The sequence below is a fragment of the Oryctolagus cuniculus genome, chromosome 14, assembly GCF_051225735.1.
Source record: "Oryctolagus cuniculus isolate XC-2025 breed Fujian yellow rabbit chromosome 14, ASM5122573v1, whole genome shotgun sequence".
NCBI classification, from domain to species: Eukaryota; Metazoa; Chordata; class Mammalia; order Lagomorpha; family Leporidae; genus Oryctolagus; species Oryctolagus cuniculus.
In genome coordinates, this window is record NC_142880.1 from 86,406,497 (window position 1) to 86,429,438 (window position 22,942).

General features: G+C 37.9%; 2 protein-coding genes across 8 annotated transcripts in view; one reads left to right on the forward strand and one right to left on the reverse strand.

Annotated features, from left to right (window-relative positions):
* TRAPPC13 (trafficking protein particle complex subunit 13) overlaps positions 1 to 16,068 on the forward strand; it is a 48,779-nt gene extending 32,711 nt beyond the window's left edge. Inside the window, exons 7-13 of one of the 4 annotated variants that reach the window (XM_002714067.6) lie at positions 1,159 to 1,203; positions 4,591 to 4,608; positions 6,622 to 6,755; positions 9,212 to 9,410; positions 10,598 to 10,698; positions 14,414 to 14,564; positions 14,686 to 16,068. In XM_002714067.6, the coding sequence (XP_002714113.2) occupies positions 1,159 to 1,203; positions 4,591 to 4,608; positions 6,622 to 6,755; positions 9,212 to 9,410; positions 10,598 to 10,698; positions 14,414 to 14,564; positions 14,686 to 14,793 (756 nt within the window). In that variant the 3' untranslated portion in view covers positions 14,794 to 16,068. The remainder of the gene's footprint in view (positions 1 to 1,158; positions 1,204 to 4,590; positions 4,609 to 6,621; positions 6,756 to 9,211; positions 9,411 to 10,597; positions 10,699 to 14,413; positions 14,565 to 14,685) is intronic. The other 3 variants (XM_008262283.5, XM_008262284.5, XM_008262285.5) reach the window with 3 other exon arrangements.
* A 2,673-nt stretch (positions 16,069 to 18,741) lies between these two features.
* Positions 18,742 to 22,942, reverse strand: part of SGTB (small glutamine rich tetratricopeptide repeat co-chaperone beta) — a 48,311-nt gene continuing 44,110 nt past the window's right edge. For all 4 annotated transcript variants that reach the window (XM_089312814.1, XM_002714068.6, XM_089312815.1 and 1 more), the window contains 3 exons: positions 21,192 to 21,229; positions 20,862 to 20,945; positions 18,742 to 19,010 (listed from right to left, as the gene is read on the reverse strand). In XM_089312814.1, the coding sequence (XP_089168940.1) occupies positions 18,899 to 19,010; positions 20,862 to 20,945; positions 21,192 to 21,229 (234 nt within the window). In that variant the 3' untranslated portion in view covers positions 18,742 to 18,898. The remainder of the gene's footprint in view (positions 19,011 to 20,861; positions 20,946 to 21,191; positions 21,230 to 22,942) is intronic.

The following is a 22,942-nucleotide window of genomic DNA, read 5'->3' on the forward strand; positions in this document are numbered from 1 at the left end:
CAGTATTTTTTGTTTTATCACATTATTGTCAGCCCTTCACATGTGCAGATTCTATATGCACAGATTCAACAACCACAGAATTGAAATCATGCCAAAAGAATTTCATCTGTATCAAATATGTACAATCTTTTTATTTTCTTCTATTCCCTAAACATTGTAGTAGAGAATAGCAGTGATTTGTGTAACATTTATGTTGTTTTACATATTATAAGTAATATTGAGGTGATTTAAATATACAGGAGTATTATATAAGTTATTTGCAAGCCTACACCATTTTATATAAAGGACTTGAGCATTCTTCGATTTTGGTAGCTGTCTGGGGTTAGTTGATACTAAGGAATGACTGTTACAGCAATCTAAAGTCAGACTATACTAAGGTAAATAATAGCAGAGAAAGTATCCTTGCCAATGTAATGTTTATAATGAAATTTAAAGATTTTTATCCCTCAAAAAATACATTTTCTTTGGACAAAACACACAAGAATTCCAAAAGAAGGAAAAAGTAAGTATAAATAGTTTGAAATATCTAAAGAAAATTTTAAAGGAGAAATTCCTAACTTGGGTTATATTGAGCAATCTTCCTTTAAGAACTCCACAATTCACTGGGATTTTAGATATAGCTTTGTATTACTACATACTTTTCAAAGACCATCAAAAAATAGGTAAAAGGAACTGGTTTAACACTTGTATGTGTGGCTGGTAAGATGAGAGTAATCTATAACAGTAGATCTAGAAATGATACTATAGATACATTTTTAATTTCTCCATAAGTGGAAGAAAAATACTGTCAATAGAGAAAAAAACCTTGCCACTATTTTATTATATCACTCATTTGCATGCCTTTTAAAAGAAAATAAAGGAAAGTGCAATTGCTTTTTTGAAAACAGTGTTTGTTAAATATACTGTTGATATTGAAAATTCATAAAATGTGTATTCAGCTTAACAAAATGTTATGTAATAAACACCAATATTACTATCACCCAGTTAAGAAATGAGGATAGCCTTTCAAAAAATGCACAAGATTTTTCTTTTTTCTGCAAGGGTATTGATATTTAAAAATTGCTATGATGAATTTAAACCTTGTAATTTAAACCAAATAAACAAAAATAAATTATTAAATGGTAAGAATCTGCTGATTGGCATGCTTTATTTAACCAGGTTCTCAAACCACTGGATGTGAAAACTAAATTTTACAATGCAGAGGTAAGTAAGTGTTGCACTCCCAATAGGATTTCAAATTAAATGTTAAAATATTGACTGAAATTCTGATCATTACATTTATTATCATATTGAAGTAAATTAATAATGTGATTGAATTATTTCTGAAAAATGAGCATGAAGTTCAATTAAAAGTGAATAATTTCATTATAGATCTCTTTTAATCTACTGTTTTCAACCTACATAGAATCACTGTCTTGATTTTTATTCTCACTGTTAATTTTGTAAAGCTTCTCAACCCCTTTCCTTAAATGATTGTCATACAATTCCATTTCATGGTCATTGTTACTCCTTAAAAACACTGTCAATCTGTTGGATTTTTATAATATGATTCTAGATATTATAAAAATTGAAGGAGTAGATCTAGCTTTAATATTTACATGGAAAAATATTAACAAGCAATGCTCAGCACACTTCTTGAAAAGGCAATATGCCAGCCAGAGTTAGCCTGTTAAGTTAGTAAATAGCTTGAAAAGTTTCTTGGAAGAAATAAGTTCTAAAATAGAAGACAACATGTCTTTTCTCTTAATGAAACAGGTAAACTAGAATTTTCCATAGAAGAAAGAAAGGTTTTACTGCTTGTTGCACGGTTGGGAGGTCCCAAAAATTCAAAATCTTGGCTTAGAGCTGTAGAAAAATCAGATCTCTCAAATAGTCCCCTTACTCCCCCAGAATCATATGTTTCATACTGCACTGATAAATTGAAAAGTATCCAAATACAGTGTTTTGAAATGAAGATTATATCTCTGTTACTCTTAAAAAAAAAAAGATGATGAACAGAAATTTGAAATAACATGTCGTTTAATACATATTTTTACCATCAGCAATCTACGTTTTTTAACTCAGTATAAAGTTTATTTTATAATTACTAATATGTCAAAGTTAAGGAACCTGATTTGCAGCAGACATACTAAGAGAAAAGAAAAAATGTATATAATATAACAGCAAAATTACCCAAATATAGCAAGTCAAAAATGAGAATTACCTAAAAGATGTGCTACAGGAACTTTGGAGATGAGATCTTGGAGTATTCTAAAGAGTCTTCAAGGAAGAGAGGGGAACTAGAATGGAGTCTAGAATGGATGTTGCTTGGAAGGTGGCAGAGCAGTGAAGGTATTCAAAGCAGAATGACAAAGGAACGTAGAATAGTAAGTTCATAGTGAGGAGCATACATATTTGATGAGAGAATTTGGCCTCAGCAAGGAGGTTACGAGATGTATAAAGAGTTGATAATGAGTTGAGGTACTGCACATTTAGTCTACCTTTTCTGTTATTAATAGCATACTGTTACTTGATTACACTATCATGAGTGATTGGTGAATTTTAAATAGTCTATCATTTTTGGGAAAAGTTTTCATTCATACTATGAGGGAGGAATGTTACCTATTTTATAATACATGTTAGAAAGCTCAAAAGAAATAGGGCCTGGAGTGATATGTTTATTTTATTGTTTTTTATAATTGGCTCTTTGGAAGCACATGTTAAGACATTTTAAATTTTCTTTATTAAAAATGTAGCATTACATTAAGATACTTGCCAAGTAGTTTTATAACACTGATATTCAAAGTAATTTGCAAATGTTTTAAATTGCTAGTTATTCCATAAATATTACACAAATTACATGCTTCCTATAAAGAAAGAATAAAATCCACATTTCCACCACACTAACAAATGATTGATTTTTCATTAATCTGTATTCTCTTGGAGTCTTTATTCATTTATATGTAATCTATTTTTATAATCACAGTGACAATTTTGTTTGCTGCCTTTTTCCATTAACATCATATATAGTCATAATCTTTAAACTTTGCCAACAAATTTCAACTAAAAAGTTTTTAGTAAAATTCTAACCTTTTGAAAATAGACATATCTTAAAAGACAGTAGTGAGCAAATACCATTTAGAGTTTCTCTTATCTACTCAGTATTACTTAGGCAAACAAATCTGTTCAGTCAGTAGCATGAGGTAGATTCTGTTGACCCTAAGTAGGAATTTTTTTTTTTTTTGACAAGCAGAGTGGACAGTGAGAGAGAGAGAGACAGGAAGAAAGGTCTTCCTTTTGCCGTTGGTTCACCCTCCAATGGCCGCCATGGCCAGCGCGCTGCGGCCGGCGCACCACGCTGATCTGATGGCAGGAGCCAGGTGCTTCTCCTGGTCTCCCATGGGGTGCAGGGCCCAAGCACTTGGACCATCTTCCACTGCACTCCCGGGCCACAGCAGAGAGCTGGCCTGGAAGAGGGGCAACCGGGACAGAATCCGGTGCCCTGATTGGGACTAGAACCCTGTGTGCTGGCACTGCAAGGTGGAGGATTAGCCTAGTGAGCCGCGGCGCCGGCAGTAGGAATTTAAAACAGATTATAGAAGTTAGTAAACCACACCAATGTTAGTATATGAATGCTTTGTACTCTACTATAGTCCTTGATCTCAGTCTGTGGTACAGTGACCACTGTTAGCCTACATCTGTCTCAAATGTTTTTGGTATGATTGTAGTAACACTATTAGTATGTGAATCACCTTAAGAAAACCAGTTCCATGAAAAACTTTATTACAGTCTTCTGAGATAAGAAAGCCTTGCAAGAGGTTTGGTAAGATTAAAAGCAAGGTTTCAAACATTCTGCTGATACAGAATCCCACGCCAGATGCTGAAGAGAAATAAATATACACTGAGCATCTTCCCAGTTCTCAAGGAACTTAAACCTGAGGGAGGAGGCTGACATGACATACCTGCAGTGTAAGGCCCTCCCTTGCACTCCCTGCAAATAATGAAGTAACTGGGAACATGAAGAGGTAAAAAATGATCTCCAGCTATGCATTTGATAAAGGAGGTGTCTTTGACATTGTCCTTAAGAAATATATAGAAAAAAAGACAATGAGATCTATTAAAAAGAGGAGAATAAACTGTCCATTGACAGAAGTACTGTATCCCAGCATTCCCTGAAATGTAGTCAACCAAGATGTTCCTGAAAAGAGGATTCTGTTATCAGATAAATTTAGGAGAAGCAATACCATGTATATTCTACATGTGTATAACCATTCTAAGTATCGTTTAATTATTACACTAAAGGTAAAAAATGTATAGCACTAGAAAGTCATGAAATAAACTTCTTTGCTCCCAAATGTGCCTGTAACTGTTTGCTTGTTTTGGTGTTCAGCCGTTGTGTTCTTCTCTGTTCTGTTGTAATTAACCTTAGCAATTTTACCTTTTTAGAAAAATAGCTTCTCATATTTCTTCATGTTGCTTTCTGTTTACTTTCTTGTTAACTAATGCTGTCTTACATAGTAAGTTTTTAGAATGCAGAAATGCATTTTATTTTAAAATTATTCTTTTCCTTTAACATTTAACTCTGATTTTTCTTTTTTATTTTTCCATTAGAGTGACCTCAGTTCTGTGGTAATTTGATTTTTTATTATAAATTTGTATACTTTTCTTACTTACCACTTTTTGACTCTGCCTAATTAATCTCTCTTTACAAAACATAGTGGAAAAACAGTTAGTTGTGAATACCACCTATGAAATACATAATTTGAATGTGCTATTTATATTTTATCTATTATCTTATTTTCTGGGAAAAAAAATTAGACCAAATGTTAAATTGTCAGTTTTGGTGTTTCTATTTAGGTATTTTTAAAAAGAAGCATGTTAGCCCTATTTAAAATAGCCTTGAGATTTTCAATATCTTACTATAAAATACCCTATTATCCTTCAATTCTTTGAAGTTGAAATTCATTTTCACATAGAAGCACAGTGATTTTAGTTTGAAGTTCAGGTCACGTAGCAATGACCTTTTGACAGAAGTAAGCAGAAAAACAGATTTGCCCAAGCAGACTAAAATCATACTTTCAAATTTCTGTTTACAATAAACAGCATTTGCTTATATCACATCACATATGTAATAACAACTGCTTTAGCACTAAATTCTTACCTTAATTTTTCAATGTCAAATTATTTTATACTAACTGTTCAAACTAACTTGATTTTTCCATTATGCTGCTTATTTATCTTTCATTTTATATAAGCTCTTCCTAAATTTATGCAGAAAGTTGCATTTAAATTTGAAATGTGGGTCTGTGGTTATTTTTATAAAAGCAATGGATTGATGGGATATATTTTTTTAAGCAAAAGTAACAGAATAATGCCCTTATATGCTACGTTGTTTTGAACTGATACGGTATGTTGTTCTATTTTCACTTGAGCACATGGCCCAAAGACTAAAGAATCTATTGTATTTTAGATAATAATGCATTAAATTATAATCTCATCATAATACTTTGGCAAATTATATCCATCTTTCTGGCTTTGGTGTTAAAACTCATAAATGCCAAAAATTTTTGGTCATGATTTATTTTAGGTGATATTTATATTTAGATATATTACTATGAGGCTTTTGAAAAAATTAGTTCTTAGACACCCCTAATATAACATTTTTTATCTCTTTTTTAAAGATGTATTTATTTATTTGAAAGTTAGAGCTACAGAGAGGGAGAGAGAGAGATCTTCCATCCGTTGGTTCACTCCCCAGATGGCTGTAACTTCCAGGGCTGGGCCAGGCTGAAGCCAAGAGCCTGGAGTTTCTTCCAGGTCTCTCACTTGTGTGCATGGTCCAAGTACTTGAGCCATTTTCGCTGTTTTCCCAGGTACGTTAGCATGGAGCAGGATCAGAAGTGGAGCAGTTCAGACTCCAACCAGCACCCATTTGGGAAGCTGGTGTCATAGCCAGCAGCTTAACCAGCTGCACCACAATGCCAGCCCTGAGGTTCATTTCAAAGATAAACCAAGTTAGTATGTAATCCTTCAGTTACGCCAAAAAAAAAAATAATAATAATAATACCCAAGTAGCAGAAAAAAAAGGGAATAAAATATTTAAATTAAGTATTTAAATTACACAGTGACTGAAATATTGCCCAGTAGCATCAGTTTCAGATCTATTACTAAGGCCACAAGATACCTTTTGTTGATTTAAATTGAATTATACCTGATGGTCAGGTATAATTCACATATTCTTTTTTTAGCCCTAAGTCTACATTTAAAATAAAACAGGAAATCATTAATAACTATTCAAAGTTACTTAATTTAAAAATTTAAGTGTTATATGATTATAAAATAGTTTATTCATAGTGCAGAAAATTTCAGGTAAATAGATATTTTGGGATGTACAAAACCTAGTTATCCCCCATCCATTGTTTGACAAGGTTTCAGTTGACTAACACTTGACTTTGCTCCTGTTAATTATGTTAGGGTGAAGATTTCTTTTCCTACATTAATTATGATAACTTTGATTTGCAGGCATGAACTAATCACATTTGTGGTTAATATTTTTTCTTCATATAGATAAGATATTTTTGTGAAGGTAAATATCTTAAATACCATCACACTTTGGTGGGTATTTTTTTTTCATATCTTCAGACTGATGAAGTATTCCTGGAAGCCCAGATTCAGAATATTACAACTTCACCCATGTTTATGGAGAAAGTTTCATTGGAGCCATCTATAATGTACAATGTAACAGAATTGAATTCAGTCAGCCAAGCTGGAGAGTGGTAAATATTCATTATGAACTGATTGTTGTTGTTCTGAGAGATGCTTGTTTCTCTAACATCCATCACTCTTGAGTTGTTTTTAAGAGACTTTTTTTTTAAGATTTACTTATTTATTTGAAAGGCAGAGTTACAGAGAGGCAGAGAGAGAAAGAGAGATCTTCCATCCGTTGGTTGACTCCCTGAGTGGCTGCAATGGCCGGAGCTGGGCTAAGAGACTTTTTAAGAGAAGTTTTAGGTTCACAGAAAAGTTCATCAGAAATTAGAGTTGCACATACCCATTTCCCTCCTCACAGTTTCTCCTGCTACTTACATCTTGTTTTTGTTTTTGTTTTTTAATTTTTTGACAGGCAGAGTGGACAGTGAGAGAGAGAGAGAGACAGAAAGGTCTTCCTTTGCCGTTGGTTCACCCTCCAATGGCCGCCGCGGCTGGCGCACCGTGCTGATCCGAAGCCAGGAGCCAGGTGCTTCTCCTGGTCTCCCATGGGGTGCAGGGCCCAAGCACTTGGGCCATCCTCCACTGCACTCCCAGGCCACAGCAGAGAGCTGGCCTGGCAGAGGGGCAACCGGGACAGAATCCGGCGCCCTGACTGGGACTAGAACCCGGTGTGCCGGCGCCGCTAGGCGGAGGATTAGCCTAGTGAGCCGCGGCGCCGGCCACATCTTGTTTTAATGTGGCACTTTGAAATAACTGGTGAACAATATTGACCTATTATTAACTAAAATCCATGCCTTATATCAGGACTCCTCTTCATATGGTACATTCTAAAGCTTTGGGAAAATATAAAATGATAGACATCCACCATTACTATATCATACAAAATAGTCTCACTTTCCTAAAAATCTTTTGCTCTTCCTGTTCTTTCCTCCCTCTGTATTTAAAAAAAAGTAGGTCCTAGTCATTTGCAGTGTATGTTTTTCTGTTCAAAGCACTTGGTCTGAATTCTCATGACAATTCAGTGAGGTAAACCTGTCATTGCTATCCTGCAAATGATAAAACTGAGGTATAGCAAATTTAGAGGAGGAATAAATTATGGTTAATTTTAACATAATTAAGAAGGTTGGGGGGCCAGCGCCGCGGCTCAATAGGCTAATCCTCCGCCTGTGGCACAGGCACCCCGGGTTCTAGTCCCGGTCAGGGTGCCAGATTCTGTCCCAGTTGCCCCTCTTCCAGGCCAGCTCTCTGCTGTGGCCCGGGAGTGCAGTGGAGGATGGCCCAGGTCCTTGGGCCCTGCACCTGCATGGGAGAGCAGGGGTAAGCACCTGGCTCCTGGCTTTAGATCGGCGCAACGCGCCGGCCGTAGAACCAACGGAAAAAGGAAGACCTTTCTGTCTTTCTCTCTCTCACTGTCTGACTCTGCCTGTCCAAAAAAAAAAAAAAAAAAAGGTTAGGGGCCAGCACCATGGTGCAGTAGTTTAATCCTCTGCCTGCCTTGCTGGTATCCCATATGGGTGCCGGTTCTAGTCCCAGCTGCTCCTCTTCCAATCCAGCTCTTTGCTGTGGCCTGAGAAACCAGTGGAAGGTGGCCCAAGTGCTTGGCCCTGCAGCCATGTGGGAGACCCAGAAGAAGCTCCTGGCTTTGAATTGGCTCAACTCCAGCTGTTGCAGCCCTTTTGGGAGTGAACCAGCAAATAGAAGACCTTTCTCTCTGTCTTTCCCTCTCATTGTCTGTAACTCTGCCTCTCAAATAAATAATTAAATTCTTTTTTTTTTTAAGTTATAACTGGGGAAAATACCTGATTTTCTTAATCAAGAATGAAAGTTTACTTTTATATCGTTTGGTGATTACAAACAAAAATTAATAGCCTCCTTTACCATTATTTTCTAAATCTTTCAGTTTGTTTTAGAAATGATTAGTTTTTTAAGGATATCCAACTTTTTAATTTTTTTTGAAACTTATTTGAAAGGCAGATTTACAGAGAAAGAAGGAGAAACAGAGAGAGAGGTCTTCCATCCACTGGTTCACTCCCCAGATGGCCACAATGACCAAGGCAGGGCCAGGCTGAAGCCAGCAGCCAGGAGCTTCATCTGGGTCTCCCGCATGGATGCAGGGCTGCAAGCTTTTGGGCCATCCTCCACTGCTTTCCAAGGAGCATTAGCAGGGAGGTGGATCAGAAGTGGAGCAACCGAGACTCAAACTGGCACCCACATGGGATGCCAGTGTTGCTGCCAGTGGTTTTACCTGCCAGGTCACAGCACTGGCCCCACACGTATCCTATTATAAAGAACATATGTATCCTATTGTAAAGAATCTCAGGATTGTCCATGTTGATTGAAAACATGAAAGAATAAATTCTCTCAGTGTAAGTCCTCTTCTTTGAGGTTGAAACCTCTAACCTATTCTAGATCTTTGGGTGGTAAATCATCCGGTTCCTGTCCAAAAGGAGCAAATCACACTATGTTTTTTCCTTTAAAAGATGCTAGAGAATTCTCTGTACATCTATTTTTGCCCTCTCAGTTTATCTACGTTTGGGTCGAGAGCATATTTGCAGCCAATGGATACACGCCAGTACTTATACTGCCTAAAGCCCAAAAAGGAGTTTGCAGAAAAAGCAGGCATCATTAAAGGAGTAACGGTAATCGGAAAACTGGATATAGTATGGAAAACAAATCTAGGTGAGAGGGGAAGGTTACAGACCAGCCAACTTCAGAGAATGGTAAGTCTGGAAAAAAATTTCAGTGGGGATTTTGGACGTGGGGAGAAGGAACAAGTAGTTGGCACAACTTAACTTTTCCTAGCCATCAGAGCCTGTAAAAGGCATTAATGATAATAGAGAAGAATAGACTAACAGTTTCACTGGTCTCCGGGTAGGATACTAGTATTGAGGTGAATGAAAATGTTCAGATGTTAATTTGTCCTTAATACATTTTTTTTTTCACTTTACCAAGAAGAACTTAAACTGCTTATCAGTTGTCCCCTCCTTTGTGAATTTATGCTCACTCCTCTCACATCAAGGTTTTCTTTTTTGCAATGTCCCGAGACTTTCAGATTTACTACATTTACGTACTCAGATTATGTCTTTTGTAACATGTTAAAAATCTGAGGCATCTGAAATTCAGAAATGAGTCCTACTAAGTTTAGCTTATAAGCATTAGTTAGATATTTTAGTTAATTTCTTCACTGAAAGCAGGGATAGCTTCCAGCTACTAGTTAGCTTTCTCTTGTTCTAGTGAGAATTCCTACAGGATCCTCCCTTTGTGCTGAATATTCCCTGTTCTCTGTTCTCACATACTCTAAAAGTGACTTTCTTTCACCGTTCTAAGCTATAAGTTATGGGGGGGGGGCGATGATGATGACCTATCATTACCATCAACATCAACATCATCATCACTGGGCCCAATTTAAAATATAGCAATGAATGAATTATCATCCCTACATGGCATGTCCTAAACCTTAATGTTTCTGTAATCTGTCCTTTCCCATATGTCTTGTGAAAAAACGTGACTTTCTGCCTGACTCATTTCAAAGTTCCTTCTCTCTGTCTCTTTAGGTAGCAAACTTATCTACTTAAAGTTTTCTGTGTAGATGCTATATTATCTCTGGAAAGCATCCTTTTAAGATCAAACACCCTGAGATTTCCTTACTGCTGCTTCCCTGTAAGATTGGTCTTAACTGTATGGACATGTAACAATTATAGGAAAAACCAAACAGGTCTGCAAGGCTGTTCCACTGGTGGCAGTGAATGAGGTAGAATGAGGGAACAATAGAAGGAATAAGAAACATTTTCTCAGAACATGAGCGTGGAGACCCAGAGTGCATTGAGTGAATGTGCGGGTCTGGCAGCATCATTAAGATGGAAAGGTTTCAAACGATGTATATTAACTGTGTCTCTAATTCTCCTAGGCTCCAGGTTACGGAGATGTTAGGTTGTCTTTGGAGGCAATCCCAGATACCGTGAACCTAGAAGAACCCTTTCACATTACCTGTAAAATCACAAACTGCAGGTAATGCCAGTTTTTATGGATAGATGTCTTTGCTGCCTCACCCAACTGGAAAAGAACTATTAAATGTTTTGAATATGTTGTCTTCTTTTATATTTTCTGTTGACAGAAAGGCTTCTCTGGTGTTGAATACACGGGGCCTTCAGAAAGTGCATAGAAAATATGATTTATGAAAAAATTATGTGTAGATTTCTTAATTATTTATATCAAGCTAAACTTGTCCTTTTCTTTTTTAAAAGTTTTATTTAAGTATTCATTTATTTGTTTGAAAAGCAGAGAAACAGAGAGACAGAGATTTTTCCATCTGCTTTTTGACTCCCAAGATACCCACCACAGCTGGGACTGGACTAGACAGAAGCTGAGACCCAGGAACTCCATCCAGGCCTCCCATGTGGGTGGCAGGAACCTGGTACTCGAGCCTTCACCTGCTGTCTCCTAGCAGCTGGTAGTGGAGCCAGAACTTGAACTGAGGCATCCAGTATGGGATACAAGTGTCCCAAGCAGCACTGTTAGCTGCTACACCAAATGCCCACCCCAGTATATTATCTGTTTGTGAGATCTTACTGTATTAGGTATTTTCTACTTTTCATTTATGCATCACATAAATGATGTGGGTATTAATTATCCATCTTTTATCCAAGAAAAAACAGCTCATGGAGGTTAAATGACTTTTTCAAACTCGGAGAACTAGACAAGGTAGTGCCAGAAAGTGAAACCAGGTGTTTTTGACTTCAGAGTCTGTGTTTTTTTCAGGTTTATACTTCTTGAACACTTCAGATTATTAAAGCATAAACTATTAGGTCCTTATGTAAGGATATGTTATTGATTGAAAGTTGTAAGATAGGTTGTTCTGAGGCATGCTTATAATGAGCTGTATATTTAGTATTAAGAAACCAAAAATTAATTATGAATTTAATATCAAGGGTAATCATAGTTTGAAAAACATGGTATTGGTAATAAAGAGTAAAACCTAGTTACTGGGATACAAAGAGCACATGGCTTTGAAACCTGAAAAGTCTAGAACCTGAAGAGCCCAGTACTTTTGCTACTGTTTGTATCACGACTTGGCATGTATCATTGAGTTGGAGTATTTTAATAGTAGTTCAGTGATGGATCCCAACCCTCATAGTGTGACTGTATAATCCTTTTAGTTCTGTATCCATATCAGCTTTTTCTTATTGGGAAAATGGGAAATATTCATCCTTCACAATTACAGAGAAAACTGCCTTCTCTATGATGCTACCAAGAGTCTCCCAAGCTGCTAATCATTCCTTCTGTGTCATAGCAAATTCTGGCTTAATTTTTTAGTGATACTCATATATTGCTATAACTATTAGTCTCTACCACTGGATTGTGATTGAAAAGAAGGGACCTGGGGCTGGATTTGTGGCACAGCAGATTAAGCTGCCACTTGCGATGGCAACATACTATGAGTGCAGGCATCCTGTGTGAGTGCCAGTTCAAGTCCCAACTGCTCCACTTCCAATCTAACTCCTGCTAATGCCCCTGGGAAGGCAGTGAAAGGTGGCCAAAGTGCTTGAGCCCCTGCCTTCCATGTGGGAGACCTGAATGGAAGTTGTGGTTCCTGCCTCAGCCTTGCCCAGCCCCTGCCATTGCAGCCATCTGGGGGATGAATCAATGGATGGAAGATCTGTCTCTTCCTCTCTGTAACTCTGCCTTTCAAGTAAATAAATCTTTAAAATTTAAAAAAAAAAAAAAAAAAAGTGAGAGAAGAGACTTGTCCTACTCAATTTTGTAAAAGCAGTGCCCTGTCACATTGTAAAACCTCAGAAAAGAACAGTGCACCAAAGCAAAGACCCTATGTATATGAAGTTTGTTAGATGTTTTCATTTGAGTTTTTTCAGGTTTAGCAAATCAGTTTACTGAACTGACAAAGTACTACTAAATATATATATATATATATATATATATATATATATATATATATATTGGTGTTCACTTTAAGTTCTGGTAACTCAAGTCTTCTAAAAGACACTTATTTATTAGATCTTCAGTTCTTTCAACTCTAAAAATATGAGTCCCCCTGCAACATACATATAACACAAATCTACTGGATTTTAATGGTAAAATTCATGTAGTGCATCTACCCTGGTCTCTGGAACATCCTGGGCATTTCAAATATTTGCTAAGAGACAGAGACATATAAACCTAATATCACAAAGTCAATATGCCTAAAACATCATTAAGTTAAAATTTAAATAAGTTTTGCAATATGGAACCATTTGTCACAGTGGTTAAGATGCCATTTGGGATGCCCGCATCTCCTCTCAGAGTGCCTGACTTTGAGTCCTGACTGTCTGACACAGCTTCCTGCTAATGTGCACCCTGAGAGGCAGCAGGCGGTAGCTACATGGCTCAAATGCTTGGATCCCTGTCAGCCTTGTGGTAGACCTGGATGAGTTCCCAGCTCCTAGCTTCAGCCTGGACCAATCCTGCTCTTGTAGGAATTTGGGAAGGGCACCAGCAGCTGAAAAGATCTCTTTCTTCCTCTTTTCCTCCTTTTCCTCTCTTTCTCTCTCTCTCTCTCACATACACACACACACACACACACACACATACACACAAACACACTTTAAAATACAATGAAGGCTGGCGCCGCAGCTCAATAGGCTAATCCTCCACCTAGCGGCGCCGGCACACCGGGTTCTAGTACCGGTCAGGGCGCCGGATTCTGTCCCAGTTGCCCCTCTTCCAGGCCAGTTCTCTGCTGTGGCCAGGGAGTGCAGTGGAGGATGGCCCAAGTGCTTGGGCCCTGCACCCCATGGGAGACCAGGAGAAGCACCTGGCTCCTGCCTTCGGATCAGCGCAGTGCGCCAGCCACAGCACGCCAGCCGTGGTGGCCACTGGAGGGTGAACCAACGGCAAAAGGAAGACCTTTCTCTCTGTCTCTCTCTCTCTCACTATCCACTCTGCCTGTCAAAAAAAAAAAAAACAATGAAAACAAATTTAAATTTTTTAGCCAAGTATGAAGAGGAAAAATCTATACAAGTTGAAAATAGCCATGAATAGTAGGAGATTAGAAGGCTATTTTTCATTGGAAGCCTTTTGATTATTTAAATTAAAAAAAAAAAACCAGGTATTTAACAAGGTTAAATATCCTTGTGTTTATCATATTTCAGTACCTGAATTTGGTACGTGGCTCCAGCTCCTGACTCCAGCTCATTGCTAATGTATATCAGCTATAAGCAGAAAATCTTTAAAAATGATAATAAAATGAGCAAACCTGAATACTGTTTACTCCTTTAGAATCTTACCATTTTCTTAGCTTTCTGCACGCCTAAGCAACATAGATTAATTAGTAAAAGCACTAGACCAAATTCAGTTTTTCTTTCCTTAGAGTAACCTGTCAAGTAAGAATACAGAAAATATTAGACACAAATGTCTGAAGTCTTCGAAAAAATGGCAAAGCTGTTCACAGATCAGCGTGAGGAAGCAGGGGTTAAACAACAGAACTAGATGGCCAACCTCCAGTAGGCAGATAGTCTTAAGACCATTTTAAGCCCTAGAAGATGCCATCATCTTTCATTTTCATGAATTCTATCTTAAGTGAAATAAAAATAATATAATAGCTTTTCTCTTTTTGGATTTTATTTTCCTGGCACCTGGAAAACAAATTTAATGGCATAAATGGAAGAAATATTGTAGTATCTCTTGGTGAAATGAACAAGATTTATTCTTGTTTTTCTAACTCCTCCAGCAGTGAAAGGACTATGGACCTGGTTTTGGAAATGTGCAACACCAATTCTATCCACTGGTGTGGGATTTCAGGAAGACAGCTTGGAAAGCTGCATCCAAGTTCCTCTCTCTGCCTCGCCCTTACTCTACTATCTTCGGTACAGGGACTACAAGTATGTTGCTTGCAAAAACTTCAATACTTGGGGGCTTATTGATAATTATTTGCTATATCCATATTTTTTTCTGATAATCACCAATTATACAAAACTTAGACCCATATCTTTCTCTCAACAGAGCGTCTCTGGCTTAAGACTAACAGACACATTCTTAAAGAGAACATATGAATATGATGACATTGCACAAGTCTGTGTGGTATCTTCGGCCATTAAAGTAGAAAGCTGAAGAAAATTACCCTTTTTGTTTCTATATTTCCATCATCTCTGTAAAATAATCAAGTCAACAGCAAAAATATATTATTTAAATTTCTTTCTTGTAAGAAAATATTAAATAATTGTTTTGAACAGAACTATCTACCGATTTTATCTTGTGAGTTACATGCTCAGTGAACATTTGTACATTTTCTACTCATATTTTGTTTCATTGTAGATATCACTTGGACTTTGTTCTCCACAATCTCTGTATTTGACGCCATTTGTCCCAAGTTTCTAGAGCTGCAGTCAGTGAAGTTTTTATGTGAAAGACAGAATGGTTTCTACCGCAAATACTACACTTTGCAGTTGTAGTGCAAGAGCAGCAGTAGGCAGCAAAGTGCACTGGTGTTTACAAGCCAGGAGGCTGGCAGGACTTGGCCTGGTGTTTACAAGCCAGGAGGCTGGCAGGACTTGGCCTGTAAACCATGGTTTGCTGACCTCGGCATAGAAGATACAATTGTTTCTTACAACTTTAGAACTCTCTCAGTACCTTATTTAGAAATAGGGAGCTCCAGGATTTTTTCTTAGCTCCTTAGTCAACATAAAAGGTTTGTTTACAACTGGGGTAGTCCTCCTGGTACTGGCTAACACAGTATGAGGTTTGCTAATTATTTTCAAAATCATTATATTGGTATGTATGTGTCACCTGCTCATCTAACTTTAAGGTACTAAACAGCCGATCAGAATTGGTTTTCTCTCCTAAGCTGTTGATTATTCAGTTAATTTTTAACTGACAGGCCTAGTAATCTTATAATTCAAAGCCAAAAACTACTGGGTTTTTTTCCCATTGAAAAATAAGACATTTATTTTCATAAGACATATTTGTAGGCCTCCCAGCATCTGATATTTGATTGTAAACTTTAGATCATGTTTTAGTAGTTTGAAGCTTTGTGTCTTTCCATTGAATCACACTAATTTACATATGCTATGAGCAAAACAATGGGAAAGTTAGGTTGTAGCACTGTGAATGTAACAACAAGTTTCAATATTTTGCGAAGAAAACAAAAGATTATGCTGTTAGATAAAAGCTATCCTGTTTGGTAAAGTTGAAATTCAAGAATGTATATATAATTTCTTAAATGTAAAAGCACATCAAGTCAAATACAAAAATTTTTTTTCTTAATTGCATAATTATTTATTGCTGTGACAAACTGGTCCCAAATGAAAGCTATAATCAGAAGGGTTGCCCTTCAAATTTGAATAATAAAGAAATATCTGTGCAAAATAAATTATAAGCAGTGTAAAACTGAAGTCTATCTTTCTTCCAAATGATTAAGGTTGATCAAATAATGAAATAAGACTTTATAGCCACTGCACTGAGTATTTTGATTTTTTTCGAACATCTCATGATTGAACTTTCTGTTTCACTGTTTCAGATTTAAGAGGTAACATATAATTGTGCATATACATATATATTTCTATTTAATTACAAAATCTCTTATGTTTCTAAACAATAACCCAGATGCATGTCGTTCATACTTCTAAGTAAAGGTTAGATAATGCCATCTTAGAAAGGATCTATTTAAACTATTTTATAAAAATTAACACTTTGGTACAATAAAAGGACATGTTCAGTTTTATGCAACATTGTAGCAGCTATAGCTACTACAATAAAATGTGATTAATGGAGGACAACATTCCTAAGTAAAACGCATATAAAATTAACATTAATGCCTTCTTGTTTCTATAGTTAGATAGCAACCATATTTTTGAGATTACTATTTGGACATTTCATATAATTGTAAGAGTAGCTACCACAATCTGTCTACACAAAGCTTTTGGAAATAACTTGCAGTACAATTATTCCAAAGTGATGAAAGTAAATGAAGAGCAAAAATACCTTGAATGAAATGAAAATCCAGGTAAATGGATAAGATAGCAACTACAATGAATTTGTTGTAGGTGGTAGATTAGCAAAAAAAACTAGACAAATGAAATGGAAGAAATATATCAGTTTTCATTTATCTAAAAAGAACAGTTACCATAACTACAGATAATACTACAAGAAGGCATTATTTTAAAGTGTGTTTCTTATGATATTTTTGATTTTATTACCATGGCACTACTGGCCACACAAGGAGCTGGGAGTGCTTCCTCCTGGAAGAGACTGTCTAGCGTGGATGGTATTCCTCCGTTCTGCAGTGTACTCACCTTTCACTTCTGATCCTGGCTGTATTTTCTACTTTCCTCATCAGTCAGCTAAAGGCTTATCAATTCTTCTGAAAGCATTTTTAATGCACTCAAGATAGTTATGCTACAGACTTGAACTTGTTATGCAACACTGTTTAAGAGAATTAAGGATCAGCTTTGCTTTTTTGATCAATCATAACTTTGATATGATTAGTTAGTACTTCATTCTTTGTAACACTTAAACACTAGGAGCTGATTGTAATTTTATGAAAAATTAAGATGGTTTGGTTTAAATATAGATTTAATTTCAAAGGTCCAAAGATTTAAGCCCTACTCTTCTCTGTCCAGCTCTGTAAGGTCATTTAAGTCTCATGTTAGCCTGAAGCCAAGTGCTTCAGTATTTGCTGGTCAAACTGCAAAGCAACCTCTAACCCAGTGTTGCTCTAGGTTGGAGTCCTTGGACCTGTATCAGAGCTTCCTGTTGTGCTGTTTAAAATGGTAATCCCTAGGCCTTATTATAGGACCAACTAAGTCAAAATTGAAGGTGTGGCCCTGAAGCTGTATTTTTAATGAATTCCCCAGGTGATTCTTAACAGTGAAATTAGAGAACTCATCTAATCTCACAAAAAGAAAAAGAAAAAAAAAAAAGGTTGGGTAACTTCAGTCTACCAAAAATAATTAGTCTTTTGAGAACTGTTATGGATGATGTTATCATCATCATTTTTACTGATTTAATTTTACACTACTCTTTTTCAGTTTTCCCTCTCAACACTTGTGAAATCACTCCATCAGCCCCATTTCACCAATTTCATGATTAATAAACAAAAAGTAAATTCCATTTGGATTTAGAACTGAGTCATCCATCAATGTAATTAGAGCCAAGCTATTAACACCTAATGCAATTTTTCTCCACTAACCATTGTAACATCCAATTTATAATAAATACGGTGTCTCCTGTTTAAATTGTTTCAAATTAAACTTAAGACTAACATGCCAAGCCATATTATAACAGAATTGCATAAACAAGCAAAGTTAGTGATAGATGCTTCTTGCTATCCTAAGTTTAAAAAAAATGTTTATGGGCACATAATTAAATGCCACTTAGAAAATCCTTAGGGCCAGAGCATTGGCTTATTTAAATATAGGTATATAAGAATTTGATAATTTCCAAGGTAAAGTCACCACCAGGGAAATTGTGATAATTACGTTGAGCAGTTATATCACTGATTAAACCAGTACCAGTAAGGATTTCTAAATGTATTTTATTATGTACTTAGCAAAACTGGCCATGCGAATGTTGTCAACACCAGAATGTAGACAGGACTAGTTAAGAGCTAAGCAGATAACCTGGGCAGTCCTCCCATTCACCTTCTCTGGGCTGTTTCCTTTCTAAAACATGCCTTACACCAATGCTGCTTTCTACCAGCTCTAAAGATACCCTGCACTCATCAGGACAAACAGCATTAAAGATAGGATAAATACTTACTGCCAGTACTTATCAAGGCTAACCCTAGATAACAAGTGACTTCTCTCCTGAGGTGCTGCTCGGTAGCAAATACTTCTTCTAAACCAGCATGGGAAATGATTCTCTTAATCATCTCCCCTCTCAAAAAACTGATACTTAATGGAATTTGGAGCTATGGAACTCACCATGAACAGCCCCACTGTCAAATAAATATACTCTGCTATTCAGTCTAATGTGCAAATATAATGGTAAAAGTTTGAAGATGGAACCTTGTCCCAGGACTACAGGATTCTTCCCAAAGGAGTCGTGTGATGGTCGAGTGTGTTTGTGATAAATCTATTGTCTAAACAGATTTATTCTTTACGAATGTACACAAGAGGTTTTCCTCCATTCTTTTCAAACATCAGATACGGTGCTTGAGGGACGGGGCGCTGTCTACAGGAAGTCTGTCAGCTGCGCCCCGAGCCTGGGTCCCTGCAGATCAGGAGTGTTCTTCAGTGCTGCTGCTGAATGACCTGCTCCGGATGTGATTTCTCAGCTGCTCTATAAGTTCAGGGTTTTGCTGCTGTATCTGCTGTGCAAACTGCTGTCCCCTGCAGGAGCAAAGCAAAGGGGTGAGGATTAGGGCATTGCCAGTCATGCAACATCCATGTCTAAAAGAATTCAGAAGATGTGGGGAATACGCAAAGTATACTCTTCCTATACAGACAAGTTTTAGAACCATGACTGTTAACCTACAAGCTAACCAATACCTCCTTATTCAGCATTTTTATAATGCACTGTTCTTGATGACAAAACACCCCTTGCTTCTGCAACTTTTGGTTAAGTCAAGTGAAGAAACAAAACACCCAAGCTAAAAAATGAGTGCCTGAATTGGGTGAAATCTGTACCTCTAATGCTTAATCACGAATAAGCAAACGGCTAAGAAGTATATGCTGTTATTATGTATGCTCAAATATAATGTTCTCATGCTCAAGTCTTATTGGTCTCTGATGGAAAGAGGATGTAACACCCAGTGTGGGATGCTTATAGGGGTTACTTAACTGCTGATTCTTTGAAAGACAAAGAAGTTGAACACAAATTCCTCAGCATATGACCACAAATGCAAGTGTTAGACATCACTGTAATTGTGCTATTTAAAGATCACTCTAAAAATACAGTATTTTAAATGGTTACACAGTCATGATCATGAACAGCAAATGGTACTTGTGACTTTACAAAAAAAATTTCCAATGACAGCATCAGATACATATTCATAGAGCAAAGTATCCTAAGCAATTTGGGTGGAAGTGAAGATAATACAATCAAGTAATGAGAAAATGCAAAGGAGTTCCTCTGGTCATCAGAGGTACTGATAAAGTTTGGATAAAATCATTTCTTAACTTGAACATAAATGTACATAATGTGATTTTGGCCGGCGCTGCAGCTCACTAGGCTAATCCTCCGCCTTGCAGCGCCGGCACAGGGTTCTAGTCCCGGTTGCCCCTCTTCCAGGCCAGCTCTCTGCTGTGGCCCAGGAGTGCAGTGGAGGATGGCCCAAGTGCTTGGGCCCTGCACCCCATGGGAGACCAGGAGAAGTACCTGGCTCCTGCCATCGGATCAGCGCGGTGCGCCGGCCGCAGCACACCAGCCGCGGCAGCCATTGGAGGGTGAACCAATGGCAAAGGAAGACCTTTCTCTCTGTCTCTCTCTCTCACTGTCCACTCTGCCTGTCAAAAAATAAATAAAATAAAATATACATAATGTGATTTTAATTTAGGTATTTGTACCTAAATTAATACTGTTTTAAGTACATAATTGACTTTCATCTACATTCCTGAGTAGGTATTCAAGTCTGCTGAAAAACTTTCTCTTGGGAAAAAAATTTTTCTTGAAAAAAATTGCTTTATATAAGAGATAAAAATATATTTGGACATATGATTTTTACTGCTTCCTTCCATGCCCTCAAAAGTCCCAGGTCACCAGGACAGGTGCTAGGGCACAGCAGGTTAAGCTGCTGCTTCGATACCCACATCCCATACTGGAGTGAGCGCCAGTTTGAGTCCTGGCTCCACCACTTCTAATACAGCTTCCTGTTAATGCACCTGGGAAGGCAGAAGATGGCCCACGTACTTGAGTTCCTGTACCCTAGGTAGAGACCTGGCTCCTGGCTTCAGCTTGGCCCAGCCATTGTCCCTCACCTGCCTTACTGAGATGATACAAAAAAAAAAGACTCCTGGTACTTGAAGGCTTTTTTAAAAAAAGCATGTTGAAAGCACATGGTAGCTTTTCTTTAAGGACAGAGCTGGCCAGACAACCCAGGTCTTCTGGATTCCTGCCTTTTAGTCTGAAAAGTGATTCTAGTTTATGAAATTCTTTCTGATTTTAAAGAGGCCAATCTGAACAATAACAGATAAACATTTAAAAAGCCCTGATCCTTCACCTTAGAAACAAGCAACACTTACGCTTGGATGAGGCTAGACAGGTCGGTTAGGCCCCCAACTCCAGCAGCAGGTCCCCCAATGGCGTTTGTCATCATTCCTGACATTCTAGAGTATGCAAGAGATACAACACTGAAATTATATTGTTAACAATCAGGATAACTAGGCCAAGGAAAAGTCAGTTAAATACAAGTATACCCATATCGTGTAAGAGGTAGGATCCTATATGTGTCATTTTAAGTTTTAACTGACCAGCATTTGGGGCAGTTTTTTATCATTTTTGAGTGGCTATGCTCAAATAAGTTCCAGCAAGTAGAAGAAGGAAAATGAAATAAGCCCTTTCTATATACTTACAGTTGTTGAACTTGAGGGTTCTGCATTAAACTTGCTGCCTGGAATTAAAAGATAGCATTTAAGTGTAAAAGTGATCCTGTAAATCACATCCAGTGCCTGGTAATAACAATAGAATGAAAAAGGAAGGAAAGTCCAACATGGGAAGCAGTGCACACAGCAGACTCCTAGAATGACATTCGCTGTAAATAACACTCTGACCTCAGAATCAACCCTTGAGGCTTCCTGGTCGGGCTGAAAGGCAAATGAGAGCATTTCAGGCATGGAAAGCCAAATATCCTACATGGAGGATCTCTGAGACCTCAGTGGAAAGAAGGGATCATCAAAGAAGGATGTATTCTTCTCTGAAGGGAGGAGAGAACACTTTGCTTATGGCCGTGTCCAAATACCGATGGAGTCTATGGTCACTGAAAGCTTCCCTGGCAGCCCATGGCAAGAGCCTTGGGGTATCACTGATGTCATAAATAAGAGTGTTAATTGTTAAAGGAACAACAGAAGTCACTGTGCACTTACTCCTCATATAGGATCTCCGTCCCTAATGAGTTGTACTATGAGAACTGACTGCAAATTTTGTTCCCAAACTGTACTCTACATGTTGGGGGTGGGGGGGTGCAAACTGTTGAAGTCTATGCATATCATGGATAGAGTTGGTCCTCCATATATAAGTCAAACTAAAAATGAACCATAATGAAGAAGGAGATGGGAGAGGGAGAGCGAGGTGGGATGGGAGTGCGGGGAGGGGGGACATGGGTACGGGGGAAAGAACCACTGTATTCCTAAAGTTGTATCTATGAAAAAATTCATTCATTAAATAAAAACTTAAAAAAAAAGATAGCATCTTCCATCAAAGGCAATTAATATTTAGGGATATTTAACAGATTTTTTTTTTAAGTAGAGGAATGAAAGCTAACTCACGTATGTGTACTAGAACATTGTAGAGATTTAAGTTGACGGGAATGTAAAAAAGGAAGATACTAGAAAATGTGACATTAAAAAGTCATTGCAGGGGCCAGTGTTGTGGCACAGTGGGTGAAGCCGCAGCCTTGGATGCCTGCATCATTTTTGAACACCAGGTTGTGTCCCAGCTGCTCTTTCCACTTCCAGTCCAGCTCCCTAATAATGTACCTGGGAAGCAGTGGCTCTTGCTACCCACTTGGGAGACCCGGATGAAGCTCCTGGCTCCTGGCTTCTGTCTGGGCCAGCCTCAGCTTTTGTGGAGTGAACCAGCAGATCTCTCTCTTTCCCCCACCCTGACTCTTTAACTCTGCCCTTCAAATAAATAATAAATCTTTAAAAAATATATATCATTGCAAGGATAAAGAGATTACTGACAACACTATTAACCCTAAAATAGAAACTTTTAAAATGTAATTACAGAACCTCTCACACTTGAGAGGGTCCACTCCAAAAGAGTACTTTTTTTTTTTTTTACAGGCAGAGTGGACAGTGAGAGAGAGAGACAGAGAGAAAGGTCCTCCTTTGCCGTTGGTTCACCCTCCAATGGCCGCCGCGGCCGGCGCACCGCGCTGATCCGATGGCAGGAGCCAGGAGCCAGGTGCTTTTCCTGGTCTCCCATGGGGTGCAGGGCCCAAGGACCTGGGCCATCCTCCACTGCACTCCTGGGCCACAGCAGAGAGCTGGCCCGGAAGAGGGGCAACCGGGACAGAATCCAGCGCCCCAACCGGGACCAGAACCCGGTGTGCCGGCGCCGCTAGGCGGAGGATTAGCCTAGTGAGCCGCGGCGCCGGCCCAAA